This window comes from Trachypithecus francoisi, unplaced genomic scaffold (genome assembly GCF_009764315.1).
Source record: "Trachypithecus francoisi isolate TF-2019V2 unplaced genomic scaffold, Tfra_2.0 Lachesis_group9, whole genome shotgun sequence".
NCBI lineage: Eukaryota > Metazoa > Chordata > Mammalia > Primates > Cercopithecidae > Trachypithecus > Trachypithecus francoisi.
The window spans coordinates 41,169,873-41,188,626 of NW_022681474.1; the positions used below are offsets into that span (position 1 = coordinate 41,169,873).

General features: G+C 41.1%; 1 protein-coding gene and 1 long non-coding RNA gene across 11 annotated transcripts in view; one reads left to right on the top strand and one right to left on the bottom strand.

The window, feature by feature from the left end:
* KCNMA1 (potassium calcium-activated channel subfamily M alpha 1) overlaps positions 1-18,754 on the bottom strand; it is a 781,341-nt gene that overhangs the window by 37,084 nt on the left and 725,503 nt on the right. For all 10 annotated transcript variants that reach the window (XM_033209826.1, XM_033209813.1, XM_033209812.1 and 7 more), the window contains 2 exons: positions 7,062-7,175; positions 2,095-2,225 (listed from right to left, as the gene is read on the bottom strand). In XM_033209826.1, coding sequence (XP_033065717.1) covers positions 2,095-2,225; positions 7,062-7,175 — 245 coding nt within the window. The remainder of the gene's footprint in view (positions 1-2,094; positions 2,226-7,061; positions 7,176-18,754) is intronic.
* LOC117082815 overlaps positions 1-18,754 on the top strand; it is an 87,690-nt gene that overhangs the window by 18,895 nt on the left and 50,041 nt on the right. The window lies entirely within an intron of this gene.

An 18,754-nucleotide genomic window follows, 5' to 3' on the forward strand; every position in this document is an offset into this window, starting at 1 on the left:
TTTCGCCATGTTGCTCAGACTGGTCTCAAACTCCTGGGCTCAAGTGATCTGCCCATCTCAGCCTTCTAAAGTGCTGGGATTAGAAGTGTTAGCCACCGCGCCCAGCCCCAAGTCTCTTTTGTTTTAATATTCTGCTGTCACCGTTTTGAAATTCTTAATAACCCATGAAAAGTGACCTTGCAAATTATGTAGCCAGTCCTGCTAGAAACATACTGAATATCTGATATGTAGAAACATAAACAATTTTATAAATTTGGAATTTAAAAAATGTTATCAGAGTATTTTGTAGTTCTGAAAAAAAAATTCTACTGTAAATAGTTTAACCACCTCTTAGAACAGTCTTCTGAGATCTCTGTAATTAAGATCAGAACTAAAATAAAAATTTCTAATGAGCCGAATTACCAAAATCCATTTGAAACTGGATTTGAAGAATATGAGGCCTATGACTGAGAATACGGTGTTCCTAGGAATACATCTTACAGCTTCTATCATTCCTTCTGGCTTGCTCAAGGAGTTTGCCCAAACTGAGCCCAACATCACTGGCTGGTAGAAAGGTTAGCCTTGGTATCAGCAGGCCATAAGAAAGATCATCAACCCCAGGAAACCAAGGGGGCCCTTTTCCAAGGACCATTTTATCTCCCTGTTGGCTTGGAAAGCCATGGCATGGCATGAAGCCCAGTCAACCTTAATTCAGATGAATGTCATTTCACAATCACTTTTAAATCCAAAGTTCTGATTTTTAACGAAGATATGCTTGCAGCTGGACAATGTTCAGGCATACAGAATAACCCAAATTAGTCTTAAAAAGCTGTATGTTTTCTTTCCTCAAATAGAGGTCCTTCTGGGACTAGCATTATTTAATGAATAGATGAGACTGGTGCATAATTAGCATATCAGTTGTTTAGCATATTCAGGAGAATAACCTTCAGCGCTTTAAGAAATATATGTGTGTAAAAACTCTGAGTTCTGTTTATGGTTTTAATGTGTTCAGAAAAGCTCTTTTTCATGGATTCTCCAAAGGTCAGTTGTTCTTCAGCCTATGTCTGCATTTTCACAAATTGAGAATTTGAGAACTCCAAAATAAAAAAGCTTTTCTATATAATAAATAAAGATGCTCAGTGAGAAGACTTCATAATACCCAGGCTATGACTCATTCTAAATGTCTACTTCTGCCTTTTGCAGTGAAAGATGGCTCCATTAAGTTGGGACCTATTTTTTAATTGTTATTTGTTTTTTGGTTGCAAACGTGAAAAAAAAAAATGACTGATTGCTAGATGTACGTCAAGTTATAAAAGAAACCAAAGCTGTGTTTGATCCCTCAGCCAGCCCACCCTCCTCTCTCTGCCACTAACTCCTCCCTGCAGCGGATACCCTGCCAGGCCTTGCCTCCATGCCTGGTTCTCTCCCAAGGACTTCGGTCTCAGTGACAGGCCTGGTAGTCACCTTTGACCCACTGTTCTCTCCACCTTCTGCTCATGTTCAATCTCCTCCCACAACAGCCAAGGCAATCCCCTTAAAACATGAACCTGATTATGTGACTCTCCAACTAAAATCCTTCAATGCCTCATTATTAAGAAAAAGTCCAAAACCATGAAAATGGGTTTCAAGGTCCTATAGGTCTAACCTTGGCCATCCTCCTGCACCCTTGTCTCACCATGGCCCAGCCTCACAGGGTTTCTTTGCCTTCTTTGAGAGCCTCAGGTTCCTCCCTCCACCATCACCAGGTTTTGCATCTGCTCTCTTTCTTCTTCAGGGAATACTCTTCCCCCAAGATCTCCCCTCTTTATGGCTCAAATTTTAGCATAAAATGTACAACTTCCTTGGGGAATCTTTCTGGGATCCCCAAGACCAGGTCAAGTCCTCATCTATATTTCCTCCTAGCCCGCCTTGCCTTCCTTGCACTTGAGGAATTTATAATCAAACATTTACTTGTGTGATGATTTTATAATGTGGGTCTCCCCTTCTAGAGTGTGAGCTTCCAGGAGTCTTGCTCTCCACTGTGGCCCCAGTGCAGCCCAGGGCCTCAAAGGTTGGAGGTGCTCCACTGGCACATCCTCTACCCTTGAGTGAGGAGGAGGGAATAGAATAACTCACTGCGCTCATGAGCGAGTCCAGGACACTGACGGCAAACGCTGTCCCGCAGGCAAAGGGCTGCGTGAGGTACAGTTCTGTATCGGGGTCATCATCATCGTCTTGGTCCAAAAACTGAACATTAGTATCATTCACTAGAAAAAGCATAAAATAAGAATTAGTCCTGAAGACCACACGCAGGTAGTGAAGCCAGAGGGAGACCAGGCTACTGGTTTAGAAACACTGAAATCATTGAGAAGGAAACAAAAGCATGGAAGAAGCTGTAGATGGATCTTTGGGTGAGGGGGGCAGTGGGACTCAATGGACTGTTCCTGTGTCACTGTTTAAGTGTCTGAGACCTGGAGAGCAATGAGTTCGAGCAGGCTTGCTCCACGGCAGGCCGCTGGAGCACCAATAGACTGTGCTGGCCAGTCCTTTGGCATAGTTTTAGGATCATGACCTAAAAACACCTTCCAGTGCTTTTTGGTAATGAAGTCCTTTGAGAGATGGACATATTTCAATGATGAGCAGCCATGCTGGGATAGTCATTTTAGCCACAAAGAAAAGAAAGCAGCTTATTGGGAGTAAGGAGCGCTGGAAGGGGAGCACAGCAAAGGCAGATAGCAAGGAATACACCCACAGGCATAACCCACAGCCTACCCACTGGGATTGGCCTGGGTAGTTCCCCGGGGTCCCAGGCCCTAAATCTAGGTCCACACCCAACAGGCCCTGTTTAATACACAGGAAACCCCAGGTGGGATGGATGCCTGGCTGTCTCTTGCTGCTTGCTGACAAGGACTTGCTCTGCATTTTGAGTTGCGTGGGGACATCCCATGTTCTCCCTTTCCCCTCCTAAACAGCTCAATCTTTTATGTGCTTGCGTTCAAGCAGATGCAGCATTGGATGCTGTATTTCATTTCCATCTGAGGATTCCTCAAGGACTCCTCCCACACGCACGTGCAGACTGATTAGTTGTGTCACTCAGATGTCTTTAACTTATTAAAAATTAAATGACAAATTAATTTCCATTCCCATCTTGGCTTCGGAAATTATCAGTTTTGCAGAGCAAGTAATAGGGGAAAAGTCGGTGGGGGGATGGAAGAAGGGAGCACTCACAATTTCTGGAATAATTATTGTGCTTTTAGGAAGAGAACAGATGAGGTTTCCTTTCCCTGATTCCTTTCTAAATGTATCAACAGCTAATTCTGTTTTCTAGAGTTATTGTTTTAATTTTTTAAACTTTCTTGGTAACTCTTCTTTTTTAAAAAAAAAAAACAAAAGTTTTGTTTATTGTACAAAGCAGAATAAATGATACTAGCATGAAAGGCTAGGCATGGAATTAGTATTTTTAAATGACATCATCTTGTTTCCCTAGAGAAAGATTCTAATGGGGGAAAATCTTGGCCCTGTTCTTCCAAACTTGGGTCACATTTGGGTCCCCATTGTTTCAGCAGCAATTGAATTGCAGGCTAGTGGTGAAAGTCCAAAATCCAGGCTCTGACAACTGGGCTTCAGTCCAGCCTGTCCTGCCAACTTCCTTGGACAAAGTATTTCATCATTCTACACCTTAGTTTCTGTCTCTGTAAAATGGGGGAGTTATAGCAACTCTCTCATGAGGCTATCAGGAGGCTCATACAAATGGGATTGTGCCCAGTAAGCCTGGTCCAGCATCTGGATCATGCCATGACTTGATAAATGCCAGCTGTTATCATGATCTCCCTTCTGACATTAAATACCTGTCCACCCATTACAGCATGAAAATGCCCAGCTTCCCTCTGCCTCTCTTGGAAACACTGAAGGTCTTGCTCAGGGGTCTTTCAAGAGGTAGCTTTTCTTCACCTCCCTTCACTTGTCCAAAGGGATGTTGAAAGTCACTGTTTAGTCTTTCTGATTTGTGAATCAGAAAATGTAAACCAGAGACCACATATGGAAGAATGTGGTTTTAGTTACTTGTAATAGCCACCAATAGTATGTGTGGCAATGCTCCAAAAAGCACAGCATCTGTTACCTCTTATCAGGAAGACAGGAAAGGGTTGGTACCAGATATGGAGGTGAAGTGACTCCAAGTAGTGGGAGGGGACTCCAGACTGTCAGTGAGCTAGGCATTTGGGGTCATGGGAAAAGCACTCCAAGAGACTAGCCAGGGTCCAGTGAATACCCTGTATATTGTTCTGAAATACCCAGTCTCAGAAGGAGAGCAAGCAATGCTACCCAAGGCCTATTTCACAGAACAGTAATTATGTGGGTGCCAAGAGGTACTCACATAATCACCCCAAAGTATATGTGGTCAAACACAATTGGAATAGTCAGGTGAAACAGCTTTAACACAGTCCTTTCTTGTGAGACTCTGAGGAGCCTTTGCCATGCTAACATCAATTGAGAGTCTCCAAGTAGATGAAGAGTAGAACATGCTACACAGCTTTGAAAGCCTGTGTGGCCTTGGTGCCCTCTGTGTCTCTTAAAATTCATTATACTGGCCTGGCATAAGGCAGAACACATCTCAGAACATGTAGATAAATAAGAAGTATTCATGGGGGATGTGGGAGGTGAAGTGGTCTGAGGAGGGTGCTATAGTGGCTAGAGAAATAGGTTTCAAGGCAGAAGATAAGGGTGGTGTGAGCACCTCAAAGATTCTCTGAACACAAGGAAGAAATCTGGTGTAGGACAAAGGCTTCTGGAGAGTCAATGATGCTAATCAAATACCAGAATTGTTGCCTTAGGTTTGGGGCACCAAGCTTTTCCTTTTCTCTTCTACTAATGACAAATTAAGATATCCTAGTTAGTCAGCAGCACGTGAATTTCAAATAGAAAATGAAATTCCTGGCAGTGAGGATTCTGAAATGCTGCTGTAGGTTTGTGAGATGGAGATGTTTGGATTAATTTTCTAACCAGGGGTGGACCACAACGAGCCCTGGGTCTCTTATGGCCCTCCAGTTCTGAGGAGAGCAATCCAGAAACCTAGGGCTTTTAAACAACTACACTAAACATGAAAAAACACCCATCCTATGGTTGGAAACAGAAAATAGTGTGATACTCCCTGACCTAAGTGAATTTGTCCTGATAAATAGCTATACCTACAATAATGCAGTGTTGAGTGGTGAACAATTTATTCCTTCGTTTCTAGACACCTTGCAAGCAAGATTACTGTGTTGAAAGCCTGCTCCCTTATTTTGAAATATATTTTTGGGCCAAGAAAATGGAGTGTTCATTTCATTTGTGAGTCATGTGAAGGCAGGTGCTCCCACCTCTCTATCCACTCCTCTGCTGAGCAGCACTTTTGCTGTCTCTATTTAGAAGATCAATCCCCAGTTCTGAGACCTGCTGCTGATGGGTGCCCTTCATGGAGTTATTAACCAAGTCATGGGGAAGTGGGGAAGAGCCTGATAAATGGGTCATGACTGGAGTCCTTTATCTTCCACCTGAGTCCATTGTGGATCTCCCAGAGAGGGTTCTGGGCTGGGAGTGGGGGCCAGAGTGCAGGGCTGCACCTGGGTGGTTGCTAACCTTATCCTCTGCACCCTTCTTGAAATCTGCCTTTAGTAAAAAAGGTTCCCCTAGGGACCAGGGGTCTTTATGGCTTCAGAAGCAGAGCTTCTGAGAAATGCCCTAGTAGTGGGGGGGAAAAAAGGCAAATAAAGTCAGAATAAAGAAAAATAAACAGCTGGAGGGAAGGTGCCATCTTAGGTTTCTTATCTTAAAATTTTGATATTCTCCTTTGACTTCCTCTGAGAGCTGTGAAGACATGTCACTCAAACTGACAGTGTATTGGAAGAGGAGTAGAAGGGAGAAGGTGGGAGAGCGGCGTGACAAAAAAAAAGTGGGGAAAAAAGGCTCAGGCCAGAGAAAATGAATTAGAGCAAAGATGCTTTGGAAACAACTGCCAGGTCAGATGGGTGTGATCAAAGGTTTACTGATGCTGTGTGGGGAAAAAATCATTAAGAAAGGCCAGAACAAGACAGTCGATTCCAACCAGAGCCACAAATAAAACACATTCAAAGCAGTGCCATGGGGTAGCCTTTCTGTTACAGCCGGCGAAATAAAAACAAGCTGATGATAGTTGGAAACACCAACAACAGAACAAAAGGAGATACTGATGTGAAGGAAAACAGTGCTTCTTACCCAGTTCAGTTATCATTAGAATGTGCGTCCCACTGTTTTTTTCCTGATTGACTGATACCAAAGGCAACTTGCCCGGTTTAGCTAATTGGATACAGCATTTAAGGGTTGGGGAAAGGGAGTGGAGGAAAGTACAGAAAAAGAAGAGAGTGAGGGAATAACAGAGGAAACATTCTCAAGTAAAGGGACCCCGGACCATAGGTAGTTTGTATTTGTCTTGGGGGAAGAGGCCACTCTACAGTTTTGCACACTTACTAATGGTAATAGGGAGTGCCATGGCCAGGTTAGAAGTTAGATTCTATTGTCTAACCAACATGGCCCTCAAAACCCCATCATTTTGGGGACCAGAATGGCATTTGCTGAAAATGGCTTTTGGCTGAGATATTCAACTATAATACGTTAAATGTGGAGTTATTACACATTAGCTTCTACCTTGTTTCCAAAATGGGTTTGGCTTAGATCCGAGGCTTTGTATATCAGTGGAGGGCTCAGATTGTAGGAGCTGTCCAGATAGAATGCTCAAAAGAGGTTCTTACAGTAAAAATCACCAGAAAGAATCCATGAACTAAGCCTTTCCTCCTTTCCTCTCCATTCCCAATTGTATGCCCCAATCGCAAATCCATCATCTCATGCTCCTTTGCAAACAGTGACCAGCATGAAGGAAACTGTCTATTCATCTCAGAAGAAAGATAGATCAGTTTTCCCTTCCAGTAATCTGCCATATTTTTACCCATACCTTTCTCCCAGCTCCCTCAAAACAAACCCCATAGCAGCTACAAAGTTGAAAGGGCTAAGAAACAAACCAACCTCCTCATATCCTGTATGGTTTGAAAGAGAGAATAAAAATCTCCCCCAAAGCTGACATTGACCCCTACCTAGTTCAGTGATGATGGGGATGTTGACCCCAGTTGTGATGGATGGTTGACGTAACATCCCGTGCACTGGACTGTTATCTGGAGAGGATCTATCCATTCCTGGAGGTGTGAACCCTAGTGGGAGGGAAACAGAGGAGGAAGAAAAATCAGAGAAGTAGAAAATTTGGAAAGAGAGTACACTATATACACACAACCCCAAAAATGTAGCTTATGCATTATTCACAGGTCAACAATTAGTATTCCCAGGATAAACTCTGATGAGTTTTTCATTCTTTAGAAGGACAAGGTAGGAAACCATTATAACCGTAACTCACTTCATAGTTCCCTAAAAAGTCCAGACTCCACACCAATTATTTATTCTGCTCATAGATTTTGGCTCCCATCTCTTTCCAGGGACACAGGAGAATTATCCCTGTTCCCCCTTGAAGTTAGATATGGCTATGTGACACATGAAATGCTCTGGCCCATGAAAAGTGAACAGAGCAAGGCATATCACTGCTGGTTCAGGTATTGGACGGCCATCTCTCTCTTCTCAGGCCATGGCAACTGTGAGGACACAGGTTACTATGGAGATGAAAGCTAGACAGCAGCACTGGACAGTTGCCCAGACCCACAAAGCATTCTGAGTGAGTGAAAAATAAAGCTGTGTTGCTTTAATCCTCTGAGATTTGTTTGTTTGTTGTTACCACAACATAACCTAACCTGGCCTGACTGTTACCGTAAACCAATCAATTTCTTATCCTTTTGCTGGCGAGTGTCTTAGGCCTCAGTTTTCGCAGACTTCTGGCCAATGGGAGGTGTGAGGAAATCTTCCTGGGGCTTTCAGGAAGTGTTTCTTTGCTCTTAAAAAGAAACACATAGGAAGAGATTCTCTTTTAATTTACTGAGCACTGTTTTATGTGCCTGTAGTGTCAGGAACTGAGGCACCAGCTGAGGGCACAACTAACTTAGTGATATTGGCTCAAGTGAATGACAGGAAAAGCTGTCCTGGAGTTCTTGGGGCAAGCAGCCTGGAGCCATCTCACCTCAGGATTTCTCCCTATGTGAGATTTTATACACACACACACACACACACACACACACTCACAAATGTATTTATACATATACATACACACAATATAATACGATGTACATATTTTTCTGTTTAAGCTAAATGGAGAAGGAGTTTACTTGCATCTAAATCCTCCTGACTGATGTATATGCCACCTGCTTATGGCTGATCCCTTGAACTTCCCAGCGTGCCCAACACAGACCACATAAGGTATATGTGGACACGGGAAAATTGGAAAGCAGCCTGCTGGGTCTCCAGTTTTGCAGTTTGGGCTTCTTTGGGTCTCAGGTCCAAGTCCCAAGTACATACCTGGATGAGGTTGGAACAACTGTAACTTTCAGTTTAGTGACAGAAATATCCTGGCTAGGCAGAATGGCTGCCTCGTTTAGGTTTTGCATGGACACATATCAATATTAGCAATCTATTTGCCTCCTGCATTCATCTGGTGAAAATTAATTTTTCTAATGAAGCATATGGCATCTCCACGCAAGTGGCAAGACCCAGTGCACTTACATTTATATGACAGGTAAGCATTCACATTCACTTTGGTTTCTCATTTTTGCCCTCGGCAGAATGCTACATGGGCTTATCAATGAATTAGGGACTAATTTTAGGAACAAAGTCACTCGCTAAATTTCCAAGGACAAAACTTCAAATAGATTATTATGTGACCAGATCCCTGACTCACTTTCCAGCAATGTGACAAGATTGTGTTGAGTCTGGCATTTTGGCTAGGTGTGAGTCAGGAATGAAATAAGGGAGTTCAATAATTGCCTATTGTTTTGGAGGCACATAATGCATAAAATGCCAGAGAAAAATAAAAGGGTTTTCTTGCTTTCTGCTCTCCTGTGTGTACATTTCTTATCATTGAGTGCCATACTTTCAAAAAGAAAAACAAAGTTTTACTTAATATCCATTCCCTGACTGCACTTAAATTGACTCTTTACATTAATATACTATGAAAAGGGTAAGTCATTTGATTGACATTGTAGTGTCCATCTTTTCAAACTTTGGAATATGTGTTTTTCAGCCAACCACATAACCAAAAACATGCATTTTAAAATGCTAGCTATTTTCTTCCTCTAGGATGGTGAAGGGGAAACTAAACAGTTTTCATCAGAAGTTTCACTCAAAAGCATGAAAAACTGGAAGTGACAGCTGTGCAGATTCAGTGGATGTGACGTTTTTGAATTTCTTCAACTTGACAAGTAAACACCTTAAATCGGTAATGCTATATGCATAATACATGGCCTGTATTTTGACATCCATCATCAAATGCTGACTTGAGAAAATACGGGTTTGTACGTCAAGGAATAGCACCCATAAAGCAGGGAGAAATGCAGGTCACACGATATTAGGAAAACTGTATTTCATTACAGAACTCGCAACAAGCCACAGCATCCTTTTATTTCATCTTATTTAAAGATTCCATTTTCAGCTGTGAAAAGACTCAATTCCTTTGCATGAAACCTTCATTTAGAAATGACATGCTTGCTTCATAAGCGTCTTTCATTTTGCTTTCATATTCCATTTTCCCCTTCAGTCACCAGGCCTGGTTCCATTAGCATCTGCAACTGACAAACTATGGTGGGTGTCCAAAGACATCTCTCCGTTGAAGGCCTGACTCTCCCCCATGCGTGACTCCCCAAAAAAAGTGTGCCTTTATTGGCAAGAAAACTTCATGCCTCTTTTTGCTTCCCTACTTTTCTAGTCACAAATTTTTAAAAGCAAAAGTCAACAACAACAGCAAAATTGGTTTCCTCTTTTTCCCTGGTGTAAAGTTATGTTAAAGGTGAACACAATTTATTAGCATTGTTTCTTTCTTAGGGGTTCTGATATGGAAAATGATAGTCAGAAATGGCAGGGTGCCCCAGATTCTTTAAATGGCTTTGGAGACAAGAGAAATTCAGGCACCTTCCATAAAGGGATGAGGCAATCCAGCCTTTGATGCCACAGGATGGTGTCCACTCCATTCCTCATAGCTGCATTTGATAAAGGGGCAGGTCTAAACTGTGGCCCAGTCTCTGACCGTCTTGCTCCCCTTCCCATTATTGCTTGCAGCCATGGTTATATCGTGGGTAGCACCTGAAGTTTCTCTATATTAAACAACACCCTAGTTCTGCATGTGAAAGCACTGGCACGTGGAATATACTCCAGGGATCTACAGCTAGAGAACAGTGAAACTGGGAAACGCTCCCTTCATTAGTTAAACTAACACTTGGGAAATTAATTTTAGAAACAACCATATATTTTGCCAGAAAAGATGACTAAGAATATCACCATCAGAGACGTGGAATGAGAAGTCCTCAATCAGGAAAAGACTGAAGTTTAAATAATCCACAGCCAAAGCTATCATCAGATGGGCTCCTGATTCTTTAGCTATGTCCCCATAGCACTTTGTTGATCATGGCCATGGGAGGCAAGTTTTGTGCTAAAAATGACTTCCATATGTTTGTTGGCCATTTGTATATAACATCACTAATGATCAGGAAAATGCAAATCAAAACCACAGTGTGATACCACCTTATTCCTGCAAGAATGGCCATAAATTTCAACAAACAGTAGATGTTGGCATGGATGCAGTGAACAGGGAACACTTCTACACTGCTGGTGGCAATGTAAACTATTACAGCCACTATGGAAAACTCAAAGAACTAAGTGTGGAGTGTGGAGATTCCTCAAAGAACTAAAAGTACATCTACCATTTGATCCAGCAATCCCACTACTGGTATCTACCCAGAGGAAAAGAAGTCATTATTCGAAAAAGATACTTGCACATGCATGTTTACGGCAGCACAATTCACAATTGCAAAATCATGGAACCAACCCAAATGCCCATTAATCAATGAGTGGATAAAGAAACTGTGACATGATATATATATTGAATATATATATACAGTCATACAAAGGAATGAATTAACAACACCTGCAGTGACCTGGAAGAGATTGGAGACTATTATTCTAAGTGATGTAACTCGGGAATGGAAAAACAGACATTGTATGTACTCACTGGTATGTGAGAACTAAGCTATGAAAATGCAAAGGCATAAGAATGATACAATGGACTTTGGGGTCTTAGGGGTTAAGAGTGGGAGGGGAACGAGGGATAAAAGACTACAAATGTGCTTGGGTGAAATGGTGCACCAAAATCTCATAAATCACCACTAAAAAACTTACTCATGCAACCAAACACCACCTGTACCCCAATACCCCAATAACTTATGGAAACAATAAAAATAAAATAAATAACTTCCAAAGACCACCTGACCTCCTTACACTGACGTTTTCTCCCCACTCCAATCTTCAGTGGCCAGTGTGGCAGGCTTTCGTTATCTATTTTATTCATTCAGCATGAGGCATAAATGCCTTGACCAACTTTATCTCATGACAGGTATTCTCATTCCATATACTGTATAAGAACTTTAGGTCAGAGACTGGATTTTCATTTCTTCAAACTTCCCAGATTATCTACAAAATGCCCAGCACATAGAAAAGAAATAGAATGAAATTGTTAACAGCATGGGCTGTAAAGTCAGGTGTCATGGATTCAAATTCTGGTACCTCCACTTATGAGCCATGGCACTATAAACATTGTGCAGACTCTCTCCAAGTCTGCTTCTCCATCGATAAACCAGAAATACCTCCTACACAGGACAATTGTAAGGCTAAAATAAAATAATGTATTGAAAACATTTAGTACAATACCTGGTATGAAGCAAGTACTCAAAAATGCTGGCTACCAATATTAATATTTTATTAGACACACATGAAGTATTTGTGGATCACTTCCCCTTCCATATGGACAAAGAACTGAAGAAGTATTTAGTAGATTCTTAAAAAAGAATTTTCACACAGAGAAAATCCTAGAATATTAATGAGAAGGCAATAGCATTGTGTGTGTGTGTGTGTGTGTGTGTGTGTGTATATATATTCTATATACTGTATAAGAACTTTAGGAATATTGTGTATATGTACATGTACATATATATGTGATCATATGTGTATATATATACACATACACACACAATATTCCTTATGTGATCATAAGGAAAGAAGGACTATGGCTCAGACAAGATATACACAAGTAATGGCTGGAAAAGGGTTTCAGGACAATGTAAACCCAAGTGCATTAGAAAATAAGAAAGGCTCAATGGCATTGTTTTTATGAGACTCAAAGAAAAGGCAAGAATGCTCTAGATCTAAACTGGCTAATAATTGAGGATGAAGAAGAGAGGGGGAAGGCTGAAATAGAACCCCAAGAAAAAAAATAGCCAACATTTATTGAGTGCTTGCTATGTACTATGTACTAAATGTTGCTCATGCAGTAACTTTGGTTCTGAGAACCATTCTATTTATATACTACTATTTTTCAGAGGAGGAAACTGAAGCACAGAGAAGGTAACCTACTTGCCCCAGGACATACATCTAGGAATTAGCAGATCTCAGAGTGGAACCCAGGTAAACAAGTCCCAGAGTCTCCTCTAAGCTGCCACGCCATATTGCTTCTTATGTGCCAGGCTGGGCTAAGGGTTTTTTCACAGGCCACCTTGTTTATTCCTCATAACAGTCCCTGTGTGTTTAGGAACTGTTAATATTTGCATTTTGTGGAAGAGGAAAATAAGATTCAGAGCAGTGGCGTAACTGGCTCAAGCATACCCAGTTGGTAAGTGGCTCTGGGGCTGCAGCCAGGCAGTCTGACCTCAGACTCCTGACACCTGCAGGCTGTGCCGCATCCCTGACTTGGGTGCTGGCCTTCTCCTTCTAGGTGTGGTCCCTGGCAGGCAAGTCTGAGGCCTAAGCCAGTCTTACTTTTTATTGTTTTCACTTTTAAACAATAGCAGATAACAACTGGGACCCATTGTAGTTATGCTTAACTTGCTGTGGTATGGCAGCATGCACAACTCAGTACATATAATAAATGCTTTATTACAGTACTTTTCCATGGGGGAAACACAAAGTACTTTCTAAATCTTCCCTAGTTAAATCCCCGAGCCTTTCCAGGGAGAGAGGGAGATGGAAATTCTTATCAATCATCTCCCCTAGAATAGATGGAGAAACGAAGGTAAGTGCTTCCCCCACCCCCATAGACTTAACATAAAGGAATTGGTTCAAATGGTGGGCCAAATTATCTTTTATTGTGTGCATATAAATGATGGTTAGAAATCCATATGCTACGTTAAACTAGGGAAATAAATTAGGCCGAGTCATCTAGGTTTGCTGAGACAGGTATTCAATATGAAGTTGTAAAAGGGAAAGATCACCTTTAAAAATGATCTATAAAGACATGTTAAAATCAAGAGAAACATCTCATATTACATCATCTATGAGATGAATTAAATTTCCTGTTAATGCCAGGAAAAAAATCTCAAAGGTAAATGTCAGATGAAGTGCAGATCAATAAAAATATTTTGATAAGTAAATGCAACAATGCTATTTAACACATGATTGGCAACTGCTGAAACATAAATTATCCAAATTTCCCATTGCTGCTTATGGGAAAATTATGCAGATTAGAACTTGATTAGGCTTATATCATGAGACTCAATTTGGACTTTTAATCTATTAAGCTCCAATAAATGAGGCATCTGAATAGCTCCCCTGAGCAACTACGGTAATAGCCACAGCAGTCATTTTTGCAGCACGTATTCCAACAAATGCTTCAGCAGCTGAAGTAAAGAAAATTCCATGTATAGCAGTACAATTGCTTTCTAACTTGTAGGGGAAGAAAGTCCATGCACACAGGGTTGATTTGGGAAATAGGTTTTTGGAAATGACTGCAAGAAAAATCCAGCCAAAGGAAAAACCTCAGTTAAACCTTGTAATATTTTTTCACGGTAGTTTTCAGTGGCTTCCCACGAAGCTAGAATCCAGAGTCAGGAAGGCCAGGCAGCTGACCATGTTTACTAAATATAAAAAAAGATTATTTACCGCGGCAGCAGCTTCTCCTGAAACTTCCCAAAGGCTACCCCAACAGGGTAGAGGTAGCCCTCAGCAAGCTGCTGGGAGGTCAATGTCAAGGAGGGAAGTGGGGAAATGCCCCTGCCAATTTGTGACTCCCCCGCACAAAGCCTAATGACAGTGCTTGGAAACTGTATAAACAGACAATTCTGTGATTCCTGAGCCACACCGTAAGGTGTCTTTTGCCTCTTCAGCAATCATTCTATGCTAGAGATACGAGAGCTTTCAAAATCCTCTAATCAATTCCTCCATTCTTCAAATGAAGAAACTGAGGCTTAAAGCGGAGAAGTTATTATATCCAAGGTCACAGAACCAGTTAGCAGCAGAACCAGTATAGTTGATATCTGCTGTTTTCTGTTCCTTTTTAACCCCTTCTATGCATAAGAAACCAACTCCACAGTGTTTGTTGGGGGTGCAGGGAAGAAACTCTGCCCCCACCCTGGAAACAGGAGTGGCAACGTGAAGCCAGGCATCCTGACATCACAGGGCCACTGATGGTCTTGCATAATCTGGGTCACATCATCGGTTTATAGATGGGTCTGTCCCCCTCAGTCCAGGGCCTGTCCATGTTCTCCCCAGGACCTTATGTAAAAGATGGTAAAGGTGCTGTGGTTGCAGTCGGGAGCCTGCAGGTGTGGGGATGCTGGTGAGCAGTTAGCCCACCATGGGGTGCATGAAAACAGGGCAAATGAACCAAGAGTTGGAGAGAATGAGATAGAGCTCTATCGTTGTTCAACTTCCTGCACCCAAATGTGCCTAAAACCAGAGGCATCCCAGTTACATGTCTCTGTTTTTACTTAAGCCTTTTTGCATTGGATTTCACTTGCGCCAAAATGTCCCAGCTAGTACAATAACAGAAAAATCTCCATTCTCTTCATGGTGAAATGATGCACGCAGGCCTGATTTTCTACTGAAACCGATGACCACATCTTCATTTAAGGTTTCCTGCTTGTTTCCAGTGACCAGGGACAAGACCTGGCTTAATACTCTCCTCATTTCTTTCCATTTACAGTAAGTAACAATGACTTTTTTAGCAGTACATTTTTTTAAGAGTACTTTTTTTTTTGTCTTTGATTAGCACCTTTGGAAGTTGACTCCACCCACTGAATAAAGTGCCCCATCCTTTTCAGAGTTTACATTTTGGGTCCAACCCAAACCAAAGAAAGTTAAACCAACCAACCAAACAAAACTTTTCTGTAATTATTTGCCATTAAGCTTCGTAAAATATATTCCGCTCTTAGACAAGTCTCACACATATGAAACAAATACATTTACAGGACTTGTCTCTCCAAGCAGACAGTCTCTTTCCTTAGAATTAGCTTAAAGAGCTTACTGTGTAAGATGTTTCTCAGAAGGGTTGGTTAAGGGGAGGAAGGAAGAAAAAAAGGAAGAAAAAAACAAAGCTAGTAACAACTCAAACACACCTAAAACTACAGATTTGGAGAGAAACCTAATATTCACCTGGTCTAACATCTCCATTTACCCAAGAGCGCATGGTATCAGTGCATTTTCCACAACATCTCAACTTCTTAGTTTTGCCTTCTCCTAATTCATCTTACAATTTAAAAATAAGACAGGCCAGGTGCAGTGGTTCACGCCTGTAATCCCAGCACTTTGGGGACCAACGTGAGTGGATTGCTTGAACTCAGGAGTTCAAGACCAGCCTGAGCAACATGGTGAAACTTCATCTCTACTAAAAAAAAAAAAAAAAAAAAAAAAATACAAGAATTAGCTGTGCATGGTAGAGTGTGCCTGTAGTCCCAGCTACTTGGAAGGCTGAGATGGGAGGACTGCTTGAGCCAGGCAGGCAGAAGTTGTAGCGAGCCAAGATCATGTCATTGTACTCCAGCCTGGGTGAAACAGTGGGACCCTGTCTCAAAAAATAAAATAAAATAAGACATACTTACTTGGTCAGTATGGATCAAATGACTTACAATTTTACCTCCACTTTGGCCTAAGCAATTGTACTTCTAAAAATATGTGTACAATAAACATACGTGTGCATGTGTCTTTATACCAGCATGATTCATAATCCTTTGGGTATATACCCAGTAATGGGATTGCTGGGTCAAATGGTATTTCTAGTTCTAGATCCTTGAGGAATTGCCACACCATCTTCCACAATGGTTGAACTAGTTTACAATCTGCGGCACTATTCACAACAGCAAAGACTTGGCACCAACCCAAATGTCCATCAATGATAGACTGGATTAAGAAAATGTGGCGCATATAAACCATGGGATACTATGCAGCCACAAAAAAGGATGAGTTCGTGTCCTTTGTAGGGACATGGATGAAGCTGGAAACCATCATTTTCAGCAAACTATCGCAAGGACAAAAAAACCAAACACCGCATGATCTCACTCATAGGTGGGAACTGAACAATGAGAACACTTGGACACAGGAAGGGGAACATCACACACCAGGGCCTGTCATGGGGTGGGGGAAGAGTGGAGGGATAGCATTAGGAGATAGACCTAATGTAAATGACGAGTTAATGGGTGCAGCACACCAACATGGCACATGTATATGTATGTAACAAACCTGCATGTTGTGTACATGTACCCTAGAACTTAAAGTATAGTACAAAAAATATATATATATGTGTATACCCATAATTTCCTTATATTAAAAATTTGGCTGCCAGGATCTTCATTCATAGGTATTAAGTAACAACATTCCATTGAAAACAACATGAATGTCCAATTTTAGGGAAATTGGTTAAGTATGCATGCTCTAAAAATAATGCAGGAAAACATTTCATGACAGAAAAATGGTCATGATAAAATCTTTGTGGAAAACCACAGGTAACATACTAACATGTACGATCTATTTTTTGAGGGTAAAAGTATTTATATCTATGGAAATAAGACTAATATGTCAACTTTCTTATGCCTGAGCAGTAAAATTACAGGGAATGTGCATTTTCTTTTTGGTTTCTATAACTGCTAAATTTTCTAAAATAAACACATTTTATTTATGCAATGAAAAAAATTTTTAAAAATTATAAATTTATTTCAAAGTTCCTGAAATCTTGAAACCTCATGTGATCCCTATGGGTTGAGAGCAGCTGATGAACATGATGGATGGACACAGCTGGTTCATCTGTAAGGGTCTGACAACTCTTTGAACATTCACTTGATTTGGCAGTTAAGGAGATTGAAGTTCTGAGATGGAAGTGATCAAGCCAAGGTTACAGAGCAAAGGAGCTTTAAAAGAACAGGGCCCAGAGAGAGTTTTCAGGCTTCCAAATTCTCTGTTATTTCAGTCTCCCACCATCTTGTAAGAGCTACTGAATCTCAGAGCAGAGGTCACTTACGTAAAGCACACATGGGCAGTGAAGAGCACACAGGGGAAGGGAGGAGCAGTCAGAGCTAGTTTCCAACACAGATGGAATGTGGCACCTGCCGATTCCCATCCCTGCTCCCACCAGCCTTACCCATTTCAGAAAGGCTGTTCCACCTCTTCCCTCCCAACCCACCTCCTGCCGCTTCTTTACCTCTTCCAGGAAGTCTGCCTTGAATAACTTCCCACATTTCATTATTTTACAAAGATGTTTTCCTCTGCTTTTTTTTATCCCCTTTATTCGTTATTTTAAAATGTATGAATTACTACTAAATATGTATGAATTACTACATATTAATATTAAAACATTTTTAAGTATCTTTAATTCTCTATGTTTTATCTTCATATACTCATTGCACTCCCCAATTTCAATATGGCATAGCTTATATTAGTCTTTCTTTATTGTTATTATTTATTCTTAATTCCTGTTCTGGGATCTTCCCTGTTTGCTGCCACCACAAGAGGACAAAGGCTGTTTTGCCACTAACATGGGATCTCCTCTTTCATGATGGATCACATTTCCAGTAAACTAGAGGCTTACTATGCCATGGAAAAGGCAGATATATACATTACAAGACAGTGATATTAAGGGGATACTAATAAAATGCACAGCTATCCCCCCCATGCTGCCAAGCCTATATACCATTTTCTTTCCATTACATCAATTTTTTTCTCCCCTTTTGTGAGCATTAATCAAAGAAATGCAAAGAGTTCATTAAAGTGATAGATTGACTGCAAATGTAACCACCTTTTCATTATAAACAGTTTCTTTATGTTCTTGGTGCTATGGGCTTTGTTTTTTAGCATTTGTCATGTAGTTCAAATGTCCTTTTACATTTAAACACCAAATGCCAAATGGGCCCCAGTTGTTTGGTTTAGTATAAAACGATGGCCAGCGCAGCAGAAACCAGAACTACAAAATCACAAGCAAAGTATAACATTCATCTCTTAAGCACACAGAAAATTAAGTAACTGTAAAAGATGGGTTTGCCAAGTGATCCAAGGCCTTGCCGTGAAATTCAAGAAAGCAGAATCGCATCACCAACGACTTTCAGCCAGCTGTCTCTGAATGGTTCTAGAGACAAGACGCCTGGCCCAAGATAGTGCCAAGGTTCCAAACATTTGATAGTTCTTTGAAAGAAAGATTTTTTTTTTCTTAAGTGTTGAAGTTGTTTCCTGTATATATGTTTATGCTGTCAGATGAATATGTAACTGGGATCTTGAATCTTGGGGTCAGGCATTCCCACATACATACACACATAAATCTTCACTAGACGAGGGTTTGGTGCTGGTTTGACTCTGAGCATCTCTCTGTACAGCATGGTCAATAACTTTTGAC